The 15,858-nt window shown below is 37.5% G+C and overlaps 1 protein-coding gene across 2 annotated transcripts; it reads left to right on the top strand.

The window, feature by feature from the left end:
- Positions 1 to 3,283: 3,283 nt before the first annotated feature.
- Positions 3,284 to 15,536, top strand: LOC127813859 (uncharacterized). Of its 2 annotated transcripts, none has more exons than XM_052354951.1 (5): positions 3,284 to 3,602; positions 10,806 to 11,074; positions 11,932 to 12,037; positions 13,989 to 14,132; positions 14,680 to 15,536. In XM_052354951.1, the coding sequence occupies exons 2-5, from the start codon at positions 10,818 to 10,820 to the stop codon at positions 14,953 to 14,955; spliced, it is 783 nt and encodes a 260-aa protein (XP_052210911.1). In that variant the 5' UTR covers positions 3,284 to 3,602; positions 10,806 to 10,817; the 3' UTR covers positions 14,956 to 15,536. The 2 variants fall into 2 exon arrangements, with proteins under 2 accessions (XP_052210911.1, XP_052210910.1); XM_052354950.1 differs by having other exon boundaries at positions 10,803 to 11,074.
- Positions 15,537 to 15,858: the final 322 nt, after the last annotated feature.

Raw genomic sequence — 15,858 nt, 5'->3', positions numbered from 1 at the left:
ATTAAGGAAACAAGCTGAAGGAGCAAGAGGTCGAGCAAAGACCAAGTAGGGAGGACCAACTGGATCATGACATAGTGAGTGTGATACTACTTTAGTTTTTTGGGCATAAAACTCTCATCCGAGCTCCAATTGAATTGATTTAATATCTTGTGAAAAGTTAAGAGAATTATCTACAACTTTCATGTTTTGAGTTTTGAGAGATACTGGCTGAATCAAGGTTGAAATAGGGCTCTAAGTTGATGCACCCGCACTATTAAGGAGCAGAGTCAAGCATTGGAGTGAGGATGGATCCGAACCAAGACAAAAGGCAAAAGGGGCACTCAAATCCAAGTGGATGAAGACCCAGACCGAGTGGGTGTGACACTATTTTGGTTTTTTAAGCATAACTCTTTCGTCCGAGATCCGATTGAGATGGTTCAACACCCTATGGAAAGATAAGATAATTATCTACAACTTTCATGTTTTAAGTTTTGAGATATACAGGCTGCATAAAGGTGAAATTTGGGCTTGAACTTGAGGCACATGCGCTGTTGATGTTAAGGCATGGGAACCGCCTGAGTGAAGACTCACTCGGTCATGACCGAGTGGGTAGGGGTCTCATCCCCCCCTCTCTCTCTGATCCTCCAAATGCATGCAAAAACCAAGTCACTCAGTCAAATGACCGAGTGAGCAGGTACCTCACGGACCCGAGACTCCAAAATGCGCCGAGAGTCCAAAATGTGCTGAGACTCCAATATGCGTTGAGACTCAAAAATGCACCAAGACTCCAAAATGCGTCGAGACTCCAAAATGCGCTAAGGGTCCAATATGCGTTGAAAGTCCAATATACATCGAGAGTCCAAAATGAACCGAGACTACAAAATGCACCGAGACTCCAAAAGGTGAGAAGAGACCCTTAAGATGGGCCGCAAGACTCTCGAGATTGGCCGCAAGACTCTTGGGATGGCCACCACATGTCCCCCTCTCCCTCCTCTATAAATAGGAGGCCACGCCTCTGACCTCAGGTATGCTCAGACTCACACTTTGAATTCATTTTTGCGCTTTCACTTTCAAGAACTAACTTAAGTATCGGAGGGTTTGCGCTGGGACACCCACTCACGCCCCTAACCGTGTGTTCGTCTTCCAGGCCTCTCGATCATCAGACTCACTTGGTCATCAAGGGCTACTCGGTCATTCGACCCATTCAGTCGTCAAGGGCCACTCAGTCGTCAAGGGAAACTTGGTCATTAAGGGCACTCGGTCACAAGACCCACTCGGTCATCAAACCCTCAGCACACGGTGATGAGACTCTCAGAGCACGTTGGTGATGAGACTCTCAGCGCACTTTGGTGACAAGACTCTTAGCGCAAGTTGGTGGCGAGACTTTCAGCACACGTTGGTGACGAGACTCTTAGCGTACTTTGGTGACGAGACTCTTAACGCAAGTTGGTGTCCAAACTCTCAAAACGCTCACGAGGCCTGAACGACACTCCCGTGATCAACCATGCACCCAGAGCCGGCCCAACAAAGTTGGGGGCCTTAGGCGAAAAGATTTGTTGAGGCCTTCGAGTATTAATTTTTTTTATAAAAAGATAAATAATACACTTTTTTACACAAATATTTTATCATTTTATTAAATAAAAAAGAAAAAATGTGTTAGACTATATTCACCTTTATGTAAAATCAATTTTTCTTACCTTTTGAGATTCAAAATTATTGATTAAATCTCCATAATCAAGTTTATCTAATAAATCATGTTCAAGAGATAATATAGTTAATCTATTCAATCTTTCTTGCGATATAGTTGACCTCAAATATGATTTTATCAATTTCAATTATGAAAAACTTTTTTCTACAGAAGCTATTGAAACTGGAATTGTCAATAATATTCTATAAGTAATATATGCATTCATAAATGAATCGACTCTTTTGATGTAATAAAGAATTTTCATTTGACTATTTTTTTCTTCTTGAAAAGTTTCTCTTAATACTCTTAATTCTAAAAATAAATCTAAACCATCTATATCAGAAAGTTCATCAAATTTAATAACGTTTTCAAGATTCAAACAATACTCTTTTAAAATATCTTCATCCATTGATTTTAATTTCTTAAAATTGCATAGAAATCCAATTTTTTTTTCATATATTCTAAATTGCTCAAACCTATTTCGAAGTGAAGAAATGATTTGATCAATCATGTATATAAAATAATTAACTTTAAATGATTCTTCAGCAGATTGTGTTTTATCATCATCGACATTTTCATCAATTTATTTTTTTCTACAAATCACACGTTTTTCACGAAATATGGGTTATATTTCCATTTTATTTGCAAGTTTTTTGGTGGAAACCATAACAGATTCAAATCCGTTTTCCTTATAAGTTTCAAAAAAAGAAAGAAGACTTTTTAATTGATCTATAGCAACATCAATATGTATATCTTCACTTTGAAAGTTCTTACTAAGTGAATTAACTGCATACAAAATATCATATTAAATAATCATGCCCAACAAAAATTCAAAATTCTCTAATACTTTGCAAGACATTTAGCTTCACTCTTTATTTTAGGATCATCACTACTTTATGCTAATTCAAACAAAACATCTCGTATTTTTGGAGTTTGAAATCTAATTGCCTTGACATTTTCAATTGGACTTTCCCAGCGAGTTTATGACAATGATTCGACAGTTAAATTAGATATGTTATCCTTTAATATTTTCCATCTTTTGGGTGAAGAAGAGAATAATGAATATATGTGTTTTAAAATTTTGAAAAATGATATAGCTTTAACACAAAAGGCAGCAACATCAGAAATTACTAAATTAAGACTATAACAGTCACATGGTGTATATAATGCTCTAGAATTTATCTCCAATAGTCTTTTCTACACACCTTGATGTTTTCCTTTCGTATTAGACCTATTAATAAATATATTATAAAAAAGATATATTTAATACTTATTAACCATATATATGAATCACAAAAATCAATTGATCAATAAAAAAAATTAAGTCAATCAAACTATATATTATAATTAACTATTTATATGCATGTTTTTTATTTAACTATTTTTTTTAAATATCTTAATATGATATTATAATCATTGTTTTTAATTATTGTTATTTTTTAAAAAAAATTATAAAATAAAAAATACTTAAAAGATAATATAGATAAAGTATATATGATAAATAATCGAAATTATAAGAATTAAAATAAAATAAATAAGAGTATATGTAAAATTAATTTATAATTTATAAGATATAAATAATACTGTAAGTTGTAAACCTAAATCGAGTCATTTGAGTGCAAATTTGCAAAACAATTGCAGGCAGGTTTAGAGCAGCTACAGAGAAACCCGCCGCCTCCGACTCCGCCTCGCCGGAGTGTCCGCTGCTCTCGCCGCCACCCATCTCGCCGCCTCGTCGCTCTCCACCGACCGCCCAACGCCCACCGCCGCTGCATCCTCCATCTCTGCCGCCGCCTCACATCTCTCTCCGTCGGCGCGTCGCCTTGCCTCTCTCGCTGCTGCCTCGCTGACCGCCGCTGCATCCTCCGCTCTCGCCACCGCCGCTGCATCCTCCCTCTCCGGCCTCTCTCACCGCCCTCGCCTCTCTTACTCTAAGGTATGGCCAAAATGCACATCTTTGTAAATAAATACAAACCTATCTTATTTACATATCAAAGAACAGAGAACTTGTTGTCTCTTAGAATGATATACAGCTATATATCGATATGGATCTATGATTGAATAAATGTATGCAATGCTGTCTCTTAGAATGATATACAGCTATATATTGATATGGATCTATGACTGAATAAATGTATGCATTTCTATGAGAATGAGATTAGATTATGTTATTAGATTTTTGTTTGTCTTTTGGTTATGTGATTTGATATATGATTTTTATGTTTATTGAAATTTGTGACTTGATTATCATGTTGATATTATATTTGTTGTTTATTAGGTTGGGTTGATTTAAAGCTATATTTGTTGATTATAGGTTGATATTTGTTAATATTTTTATTGCACATCAGTTTATTAGGTTTTTTTTTTTGAACAAAAATTTGAAAAATTCGAACTTGAGCCTGAGCTCAGGCTCGCCAGAAGCTTGTCGAGCTCGAGCCCAACTCGCCAAGGTTTGGAGAGCTTGAGCGTTGTGGCGAGCCCGAGCCCGAGCTCGGCTTGTCAACTGAATTGATGACCCGAGCCAGAGTCGAGCTCGAGCTTGGACTGTGTTAACTGAGCTCAAGCTCGAGCTAGAGCTCAGATTTGCCAAGCCAGCTCGGCTCGATTGCAACTCTAAATTTGATATATTTCACATAATCCCTTCTTTACAGCTTTGGTAGTTTTATATAGTTACTTCTCCTATGTAGACAATTTTGTTACAGAGTAAAACAGAGAATACAACAATTAACATACCAAAATAACTACTGCTAACTACTATATTTACTTCATCTACTAGATTTATTGTTATATCCTTTTTTTCTCCTCTCCTTGAGAGATTTCTTGTCTCCAAGAAATTATAGCACCTGACCACTGTTTTCTTCATCCAATCCCTGCTTTCACTATTTATTTTATCCTTCTTTCTTTCTTTCTCCTTCTAGGCCTATTCCTCTTCTCTCTTATGTTCTCAAGATCAAATCCAGTCATAAGTTGATCCAGAACTTCAATATAAGTAACTTCACTGAATTCAAGCTGAATATGGCCACCTCCTGCAATAGCTATCCAATGTAGATCGAACTCCAATTTAAGAACATGATTGCTGGTACTCATGGTCTAAGGACCTAGTATGGTGCCAAAACCTGTCAATATATTCACGCCAAGTGCCTTTAATTAATTTCTTAAATTTTTACTAATTTTTGATGCAAGATTACTAGCATGATCACCCACTTCCTGTCTGTCATGGTTAGCAGCTGAAACCTTTGATGTTGGCTGTTTGAGCCCAGAGGATTGTCTAGCTAAATCCTCAGTTGCAGTAGAAAAATTCCAAACTGGCAAACTGCCTTCCTTTAGTACTTGCAGTGCCACATCAATTCTCATTTGTTGCAATAACTTCACTCTCTTGTAGTCAACAGACACTAGTGCTTTTGAAGCACATTTTTCTTCCTGTTTGTTGGCATACATCAGAGATTCACTTTCAACAGATTTCTCCTCCAGTGGAGCCTCAATAACTTCTCCAGCAACTGCCATTCCCTTTTTGTCATCTTGCATGGCCCGATCCAATTCAGGTCTTTTCTCATTTCCTGCAACTACCATTCCTAGTCTTAGGACCTCATCAGCTTTACGACCAGTTTCTTTGGAGCCATTATAAGATTTTTTGGGTCCAAATTGCCTAATCAAAACTTATTTGTCTGTATGTGGAGCTTCAAAGACTTGATCCAGCCTAGAATAGATGCCTAGGCACACAACTCATCAGATGCAGGAAAGGTCTCTTCATTGCTGGAGTCTTGAGTAACAACCGACTCGTCTGCTGCAGATTGTTCCCCAGATTCCTGCAATCCATAAGTCTTGAGGAATGATTCCAGCTGATATAATTGGACCTTCAGTGAATTTAGATGTTTATCTTTGGAAGCTGATTCCACGGACAAGTAGTGTATGGATCTCCAACTGTCATCGGCACTGGTCTCTTTCTTTGAATAATTGGATTCGAACACTCATTAGAAAGTAATTCAGCTGGAAGACTAACCTTAAACTGTTTGGCCACCATAATCATGATTTCGCCTAGCTTTTGGTTGAGGTTAGTGCATGTTTCTTTGAGTTTTGTGTCCATTGCTCGCTCCTGAAACTTCTCTGAATTGCTGCCAACAGTCGCCTAGATCTAAATTCAGTAATCTTGAATCCGCTTTAATCAATTTGTGGAAATAGATAAACCAATCGCCAATGAAACTGCCTCCAGCTATTCGCCTAATTCACAATTCAGTAGCCTTGAAAACAAAGGATTGATTAACAGCCTCTAGGAATCAGTGAATCGATTGGATTTGTCTCTGAAAACAATCTAGGAATCGCCTAGATCTGCCTCAATTAACAGCCAAGAATCAACCTCTTGTGACTCGATCAGTTCTGTTACAGCCTCCTGATACCGCCTGCTGAATTAGCTTTACTGAATTGCTGCCAAGATGCCCCTGAATGTTAGCCAAGAATTGTTTTGCTTTGCTTTGCCTTCAAAGGATCAGCTACTCTGCTTGGTTATGATCCGTCTTTGATGTCTTCAAGTTAAATCGGAATTACTGCTAGGAATCTCCTATCAACAGCCGCAAATCAAATGTCACTGCTGCTCTGAATTGCTAGAATTAAAGCTGAAAATCACCTGAATCTGCTTCACCTTGGTCAATTGCTGAAACTTTTGGAATCACAGCCAAGAATCGTTGGCTCTGATACCATTTGTCATGAACCTAGGGTTTAGAATGGAAATTGGAAGAAATTGAGAAAGTTAGAACAGAAAGAGAGAGATAATAGACATATTTGAGATAGAAAACAGAGAATTGAGAGGGAAATCAGAGGAGGTGAGAGAGACAGAACTCGGAAGGAGAGAGAGAAGAGAAGAGCAGAGAAGAAAAGAAGAGAAGCTGAGGGCGGGAAGAGTAGTCAGATCTGAGAGGGAGAGAACTTGGAGAGAGAAAATCAGAAGTCTGAATTTGATATATTTCACAGAATCCCTTCTTTACAGCTCTGGTAGCTATATAAGGCTACTTCTCCTATGTAGGTAATTCTGTTACAGAGCAAAACAGAAAATACAACAACTAGAATACCAAATTAACTACTACTAACTACTATATTTACTTCATCTACTATATTTACTGATATATCCTTGGGGTCATAGCATGCACTAACTAATCCACATATTAAGTTAGTTCATATTTTCAGGAGGAGTCCATTTACAATTACATAATTGGATCAATCTATTTGTGTATTATTGCTATGGTTTTATGGGCTTTTTAAAGGTGTGTTAGGGAGAGTGGTGTGGAGTGGAATTAGATAGGAGGTTTCCATTGCTTGGGAGAAACATTAATTATGTAATGGAATGGGATTGGATGGAAAGAGTTGTCATGAACCTAGGGTTCATAACGGGGCTGGATTGGCAATCGGAAGAATCCGATTGAGTAGAACTAAGAACAGAAAGTTTAGAGGGATATTTGGACAGAAATGGGGAAAGGATGTAGAGAGAAATGAGGGAGAGAAGTAGAGAGAAAATGAGAGAGAATCAGATATTCAATTCAATAATTTTCAGCATATCCTCTCTTCTTACAATGGGCCTTTTTATAGGCCTTAGCTAGCTCCCTAACTAATTTCTAACAGCACCCATGTGCTCCTAACAAACACCAAAATATCTCCTAACAAACTAATATAACTAATTACATTATTGCCTTTCTAATTACCCTTAGGACATGACAATTTCCCCTCCTTGAAATGTTTCTTGTCCCTAAGAAACTTATTACCATCTAGCCATTGCTTCTTTATCCAATGCCCGCCTTCTCTATCTAATTTTTCTTTCTTTCTTTTCTTGTCCTTCTAGGCCTTTTCTTCTTCCTCGTTCTTAAGTATCCAAGATCAATACCCGTTGTAATTCGACCTAGAACTTCAATAGGAGCAATTTGATAGAGTTCAAGTTCAATACCAGTAGCAGTTGTTCCTACACCTCCATGGTGCACCACAGCTGCACATTGAAAGATATCATCAGCATCCTCGAAATGCAGCAATGGAAGATTGCAGATTTGTCTTGGACACTCATACTAAGGCTGCTTGTGAGCATTAGCCTTAGGAGCTGGTGCAACTTCAATTTCAGCCAACAAATCATCCTTCCATGTGTTAGACAGCAACTTGGATTTTCTAGTAGGAGCAAAAACCAACACAGCAGCGATAGTTGTGTTTTCTTCAGCAAACCTTTCAATTCCTTCCACTATATCCCTTAGTTTTCCTCCAGCTAGTGTTGTCTTCACTTTCTCGTTGCCTATTTTAACCCAAGTCAAATCCATATTTTGTTCTGAATGTGATTGTTCCTCAAATTTCGGTAAGTCTAAAATCTGAGGAAAGGCTTTAGCACCATCATCCACACCGATGGCTGGTCCTTTAGTTTGATTTGTCTGATCCAATGCTGTCCCATTTTCCACAAACTTCTGATCTGGAGTAATCCCAAACCCTTCTGCCCCTGCACTAGCTACTGGGGGTAACGAGTTGGCTTTGGCCTCCTCTATCACTTCATCAATTGCTTCCCTAAAATTTCCTTGCAGCCTTTTAGTAGATGCATCTTGGGATATTATTTCTTCTTCAAAAAGATCTGAAGGCTCCTTTTGATCTACTGCCCTATCAGAATGCTTCTTTTTCTGTCCAAAGTCTAGAGTAGGCAATGAATCGGATGTTCGTAATCTTGTCTCCTCCTTCAGCTGCCCTGCTCCAAGGAATTCCTCCTTGTTAAAACTTTCGTGATAATCATTAAAATATTCCACCGGAAAATTGTAATGATACTTCTTAATAAGTATCATCGCAAACTCTTGCAGCTTCTCGCGGAACATACGGCCAAACTCCTCGCACTCTTCATGAATCCCATTACTTGTTCTTTTGTCCTTGTTGCTGCCAGCAGAAAATGCAGCCTCCTTTGGCTGCCATTGAGGCTCCATTCCAGCTGCAAGTGAAGCATTCTGCTTCATGTATGTACTGCCTCCCCTAGCTTCACTAGTAGGATAACCCATTAAATATGTAGCACTGGCCCGCTGCAATTGAGGCTGCTCTTTTGCTTGAAAATTAGCCACCAAAAATGCAGCATCATTTGGCTGCAATTGAGATCCCATTTCAACTGAAAATGAAGAATTTTTCTACTGCAATTGAGGCTCCCATAGTCTCCTACATGCACTGCTTCCCATGGCCGATTTCTCACGAACAAGACACTGCGAAGACCAAGGGATAGGGGTTCTATACATGATGAATTCACCCCTTCCGTAAGCTATTCTGCTCAGTTATAATGTCAGATCAGAATTACTGTATCGTTGAAGTTGCCTGGCCTTGTTTCGCTACCCAGATCGCCACAAGTTGCCTGTCTTCGCTTACCGCAACGATCACTGGAATTTCTCGCAACTCCCTGATTCTTCTTCGTCTGCAATTTTCGATCAATCTGAACCGCTCTAAGAGTCGCTAGAAGCTCTCTGTCGGAATCGGCCCAATCCCCTTCAAATTCCAAATAGAAATGACAGCCAATAATGGATTGGAATTCACTAGCGAAATTGCCTTAGCTGCTCGGTCAATACTTCCCAGATTTCTCAAGCCAAAGGCCAATCCTCTTGCTTCACGTTCAAAATTTGCGCAACACAATCGAGAGTCGTTTGGGTTGCTCGCCTTCCTCTTCAAGACTCAGAACAGGAGTGCCTATTGCGCCTTCCAGAAATTAATGGTGGTTCTTCTCTACCCAATCACCGTCCAAGGCTCCCAGCCCAATTGCGATCGCCTCTGATTCCAAAATCACCAGAACTCACTGTCAGTTCAATAGCTACACCCACTCCCGAGTCCAAATCGCAACACTCGCTGTATCGAGACACCCCCCGAGTCCAAATCGCGATCTCCTGGCCGTTCGCGTTCGCTCAGAACTCCTACACCAGTCGCGACTTCCTAGATAGAACGTTGTAACAACCGTCGGCAATCGATCCGCTACAAATCAACTTCCTAGGATTCCCTCGGTCCTTCAAAGTCGCCTTCAACAACCTAACTTGCCTCTGATTCTGATTCTAGGAATCACGAATTGCAAGTGTTGTTCCTCTTCAAGCCAATCTTGCTATCACAGTTTCCTCCTTGATCGCGGAATCAAATTCCGAGGTTCAGCCAAAAATCGCCTAGAATCGAATCACCCAAGCGCTTCTTGTAACTCGACCGGCTCCGAAGTTGTCCTCCAAAGTTGCCTCAATCAGTTCTGAGGGACGCCTCGCTTGGTGACGATCTCTCCTTGGTTCCTTATGAATCGGATCGAAATTGTTGGCCAATCGGTTCTGTTGAAGCTCTTCAACAGTTCACCAAGATCACTATATTTGCCTCAATTCCGTCTAGAATAGATTGAAATCACAGCTGAGGAACATGCTCTGATACCATTTGTCATGAACCTAGGGTTCATAACGGGGCTGGATTGGCAATCGGAAGAATCCGATTGAGTAGAATTAAGAACAGAAAGTTTAGAGGGATATTTGGACAGAAATGGGGGAAGGAGGTAGAGAGAAATGAGGGAGAGAAGTAGAGAGAAAATGAGAGAGAATCAGATATTCAATTCAATAATTTTCAGCATACCCTCTCTTCTTACAATGGGCCTTTTTATAGGCCTTAGCTAGCTCACTAACTAATTTCTAACAGCACCCATGTGCTCCTAACAAACACCAAAATATCTCCTAATAAACTAATATAACTAATTATATTATTGCCCTTCTAATTACCCTTAGGACATTACAAGAGTTTCCATCTAATCTCTTTATAACTTCACTTTTGTCTCCTCTAATCTGGGGGAGATTGGATGGAATGAAAATAAGGGCAAACTTTTAGTATTGTATATAGAAAAACTGACCTCAAAATTATACATCTACTTATTTTTATTATCATGAAGGCATATTTGTCATTTGTTTAATAATTTTCGATTCCATCCTTTTCCATAATGCTCTCAAAAATGAAGAAAATATTTTCTATTCATTTTTGTAACATTCAATTCCACTCCATTACTACATCTCTCCCAAACATAGCTTTAATCTTAGAATAATGTCATGGTGGGTTTGTGTATATTTTACATGTTACGCTTCTGATTCATGTGCTTCTTTTTTATATGATTCTAAATGACTTGTGCATCTTGAACCCACAGCAGTTCATCTGGTTCATGGACAGAGGAGAGAGCATATTAGATGCCATATTTGAGGAGGATAACTTTGAAGATGTCCAAGATGTGGAGATGATGGATGTAGAAGAAGGAGAATTGGTGGAGCAGGATTCAGAGATTGGATTGGGAAAACAAATTGGTGGAGATGCTAATGCAGTGAAATCTGAATCTAGCAATAACAAACGCAGACATAGGAGCAATAAGAAGAATAGAAGAAAGAAAGGCAGTTCAGGGAAAAATGTGATGGATATTAACAGGTTTTTGTTCTGGCAATGATTATCCTTGATTTTTACAAGTGATAGTTATATTTTAGTCTTAATGTTTTGTCTACACCATGAGTTTTTAATAGGAGAGATCATAAATCATGATGTATGATTAATTGATTATAACAAGTAACAGTTATTTTTTCATTGCAATTTAGGACTTTTGTACTGGAAACCTTGAAAGAAATTATAGATCAGGATGTTGGTTTGATGAAACAATTTGTGTTATTGTTTTATTCATGAAATAACAAATTAAGGGAAACTTCTAAATCAGTGTCGATGACTTGAACTTCTCTTCTACTTTATAAAGCCTCAATTAAGTATTTATGGCTGGATGCCAAAACTTCTCTATTTTTCTGTTTAGGGCCAATCTGAAGCTAAATCATCTGTAATATTGTGAATTTAGTTGTCTGTTTTTTCGTCTTCAATTTGATTTTGGCATTTTTATTGAATGATTTCACTGTGCCGACCCCACCTAGTGGGATTAAGGCTTGTGAATGTCATCATTTTGTTATTGTATTGGATGATTTCGCTCCCAACTGGTACATTCAGTATTGCACGTTGCTTAGTGAGCCTATTCTTTAACTGCCTTGCTGCAGGCATTGCTTTCAAAAAGGAAGTATGTTAATTATATTGATATGTTGGATTCACCTTTTATATATACAGTTGCTTTAGTTTTATTGCAATAAATAGCAAATGAAATAATCATTTTAATTTTAATTTGTTTCTTTCGTCTCATGCAGAAAAGGAATTTCCCCTTCTGACAAGTTCAGAGGGAATTTAAACCAAGAAAAAGAGTTGGGAAATTTAAAATTGGGGGCTGATTGTGTTCATTTTTATGTTCATTGCAGGTTTGTTTTAGATGTTTGTAGACGCTTGAAAGAGAGAAAAACGTACCTGGTGTACACTGCTGTGGGTAGCCTGGGTGTATCTGCTTTGAGTGATCTTGTCAAAGAGGTATCTTTCATGTAATAGTTGTATAATAGAAATTTTTAGACATAATATATGCTGGGGCAACAATCATAATGAAAATAGAAGTGCTAATGTGATTTTGACCAGTAAAATTATAAGATATGACAATTGTGCAAGAAACAGTGAATATGGAGAAATTTTTTATAATCAAGTTTGTATATATCGTTATACAAGGTGCTGAATGGACTCAAAATCACTTTTGTTGCTCTTTAACATATGCAACATAATTGATTTGAAATGCGTTGCAAAAATTCTTATCTTAGATGTGATGTGTTTAAAGAGCTTCATGTTTGTTAGCATCACACAAGGCTTAAACCAACTTGTTAGGTGCTAAGTTGCCTATTTGCCACAATATGCTTTTCTGATTCCTTGATTTTAAATTTAAGGGGATTGCTTATCTTTGTATGGCTTTAGCACGTGCTTCCATCTTGCTTGAATACACCATCTCTAGTGAATTCACATTAGTCTACCATGTCGGCCATGCGATCCTTTGCTTTCCAACTAGTGCTCTAATTAGAAGTTTTTAGAAATTATTTGCCCTTTCATTTGGTCAAGTGTAATGGAAATTCATTTAGTTTTACACTAAAGGTGAGAGATTTGGTTTTCAAGTAATCTTCACAAAGTATAGAAATGATAATTCATTCTATAGGACCTACTTTTTTTATTTTTTATACTCAATGTTGTTTGCCTACCCTTGCAAATACATCTTCCAGATGCCACTTCATTGATTTCATTCTTGTGCATCTCTGGGCTGTTATATCCCCCGGTTGAATTACTTTGTTGTTATCTCTTGGTGTAGGTTGATTCAAATGGTTTAACTTCTCTTTTTGAGTTCCATAACTTGGTATACTCCTAGAGATCCACTCTTTCGTACAACAAAATATGTATATAAATTTCTATTGGAAAAGAAAAGCTCTCCATTTCTGATGAAAAATCACTTGCCATCTGCATTCCTCATTAAACAAACAAAAAAAAGTAACTGATATCTAGTACATATATTGAAATTCGAATCTTAAAAGCTTGTATCCAAGAGGGGCGTGAAATTATACTTTAAAGATTATTCTGACATTAACATATGGTTCTGGGGGCAATTATATGTTTCTATTTACAGTGAAATGCAGCCACTAATTTTGCCCAAATTTTCTTTGTTTGTTTTTTTTTTTTTTTAACATGGTGCCATAGGGGGGCCTGCCAATTTGTCCTATTAGGTGTGGTGTCAAGTTCTTTCTTTCATTTTCTTTTCTCTTTTGCTCAAGTTCGTTTACTGTTAAATTCAGTCACTTGCTGACCCTGGGTCTTGTGATTTTATTTGTTGCTATTCTAAAAATCTTTAAGAGAAGGGAGTCAATATGTCATCCTAAGTAGCTCAATACAGACATGGGACCAGGGAGATGGAAGATGAAATGACATGGAATTGCTGACATAGAACAGGTGGGTCATGGGCATGGTATTGGACACACTATACATTTCATTTTCCATGTGTATGGATGAACTTCGTTTTTGATAAATATCTTCATAGTTATACTGTACAAATATAGTATATTTTTTTTTCCAAAGAGGAAGGTTGAGCTACACAGTGATATTATTTGCAATTATGCATTTAATTTGTTCAATTCGTTGTGTAGTCTTCCTATAAAATTTATGCCCGTTTAGCTGCATAAAAAAGTATTGATTACTTAATGATGGATAGATTATTAGTGAGATGCATGGTGGATAGATTATTGCATCTCAATTTACATCTCAAGTATATAGGTTAATATTATTTGAAAATTATATTAAAATTTTCATTATTTGGAGATGTTCCCCTTGTGGTAAGTAGTTGGAGGCATGTTAACATATGGTTGCTTGAACATCACATAGTTTGCAATATTTTGCATTGATCCCCATTTTCTATTGGCTTTTATTTTTATTTGGGTTAACTGTAGATGTACTGTAGGTGGAGGCAATTCAGGCATGTGGAGGTCAGAAGACTGCTGATGGCAGACGATTTAGAAATGGTGGCGGCATATTATGGAATATTCTAAAAACACGAGACTCAAATGCTTATAAAGAGATAATGAAGAAGGGGAAGGAGTTTGAGGTGTGTTAGAATGCTCAAACTATTTGAAGTTACGCATCCAGTGATTGCACTTTGTTCATAGTGAACAGTTTTTGTTCCTTAATGCTTTACATAAATAACGAATAGGATACAGGAATATTATTTTCTTTACATACGATTCCTTATGCTGCCTTACTGGAATAGAATAGTTGATTAAAATCATAGGATTTATACTGTGTTGGGAAGGGAATTGTTTTAAAACTATTTGTTAATGAGGTATTTAAGACACCAAAATTTATTTATTGATGCTTACACTCAAATTCGTGGCACTGAATTTAAATTCATGCTTTTTGGTTTTTTACTTCCAATTGCTTGCACTTATTCTGTTCATGTCAACTGACAAAAGATTTGGTGCTTTATATATAATAACAAAAACTCATTAGCTGGCTAAAGTTTTGCTATATTTATGCCAATCATGATATGCTTTTTGTGGCATGCAATTTGCTTCATACAGATTGATACCCCATTTTGCGTGCTTTTTTCTCTTGATTAATGGATATTAATTGGTTCTGTTTTTCTCACCTTGCAGAAGCAATTCAGGCAACCAAATGTCGGGCAACACACAATGCATAAAGAGGCGTCCTCTCCCATAAGAACAGACAATGCGAACACAGATGGGACTCCACCTCCAGATGGTTCACAGCTTGTACCTCATGTGGAAAACCAACTTGGACAGAGTAATGTTGAGGGGAACCGTGCTTCTGTTCATGATAGGATGAGGATGCTGGTTAAATATGACGACCTGCCTGGAGAGGAAGATCATCAACTGCCCGGAAAGGAGGAACCAAAAGATAAATCGGGCTGATCTGGGGAGAACTGCATCCTTCCATGAATGACTAGCTCAGTTGGTAATTATGATTATTTGGTTGTCAGATTTGAAAACCCTATTCTAGAATTCTTCTACTCTACTAAACCACTGAAGCAAGAGAATTTTGGACTGCCCAAGTGCCTATTCTGCAGACGTCTGCATTTTTCCTCTTGGCAAAATGTGAAAGGAAAAAGAAAACTAGAAAGTGAGGGAGAGATTGCTTTCTTGCTCAAACTGAAGATCATGGGATAGGTGGTTGATTTAAATAAGATTGAGTTTACTCTTATTGGGATTGCATGCCCCTTACGGAATTGAGATTGTCCGTAGTGAGAATCCATTCAGTGAATTTTGGATAGCAAACAAGCAGGTTTCATGTTTGATAATATTAATTGTACGATCTTTTTGATACATTCGGTTATCTTTCTTTTGTATTTCAATATATGTAGGATCAGTTTAAGGTCAAAAAGAGGCAAAAAAGAAAGAAAAAAAAAAAATTCTAAAACTAGCAGTTTTTGGAGTGGTGGATTTGCCTTTGCAGTTCAATCCTGCTGGTCTAGTGATTGATTTTGATGGGGGTGTTTTCGTTGGTTCTCTTCTGGAAATTGTGAAGATGCCTTGATTTCTTATTGAGGTTGAAATATATATGGTGCCCATATGGGGGAACAATGGGGGGTATGTATAATTTGTATATTGGTTAAGTTCCATTAGACTTTCAGGTACATTGAAGCTGAGGAAGTAAAAATTTATCTGTTCAGTGTACTAGAGGGGTAGTCAAGTAAATAAAATAAATTGATTATCTAATTTAAGTTTTTAGTGAGAAGTTTTTTATGTCTGTAGGAGTTAATTTTTGTTTTGGTGGGGAAGAGATTTTTTTTTTTTTAAAATTTTATTTTAAAGCAT

This window comes from Diospyros lotus, chromosome 12 (genome assembly GCF_014633365.1).
Source record: "Diospyros lotus cultivar Yz01 chromosome 12, ASM1463336v1, whole genome shotgun sequence".
Taxonomy (NCBI): Eukaryota; Viridiplantae; Streptophyta; class Magnoliopsida; order Ericales; family Ebenaceae; genus Diospyros; species Diospyros lotus.
This window is presented reverse-complemented; position numbering and strand designations above follow the sequence as displayed.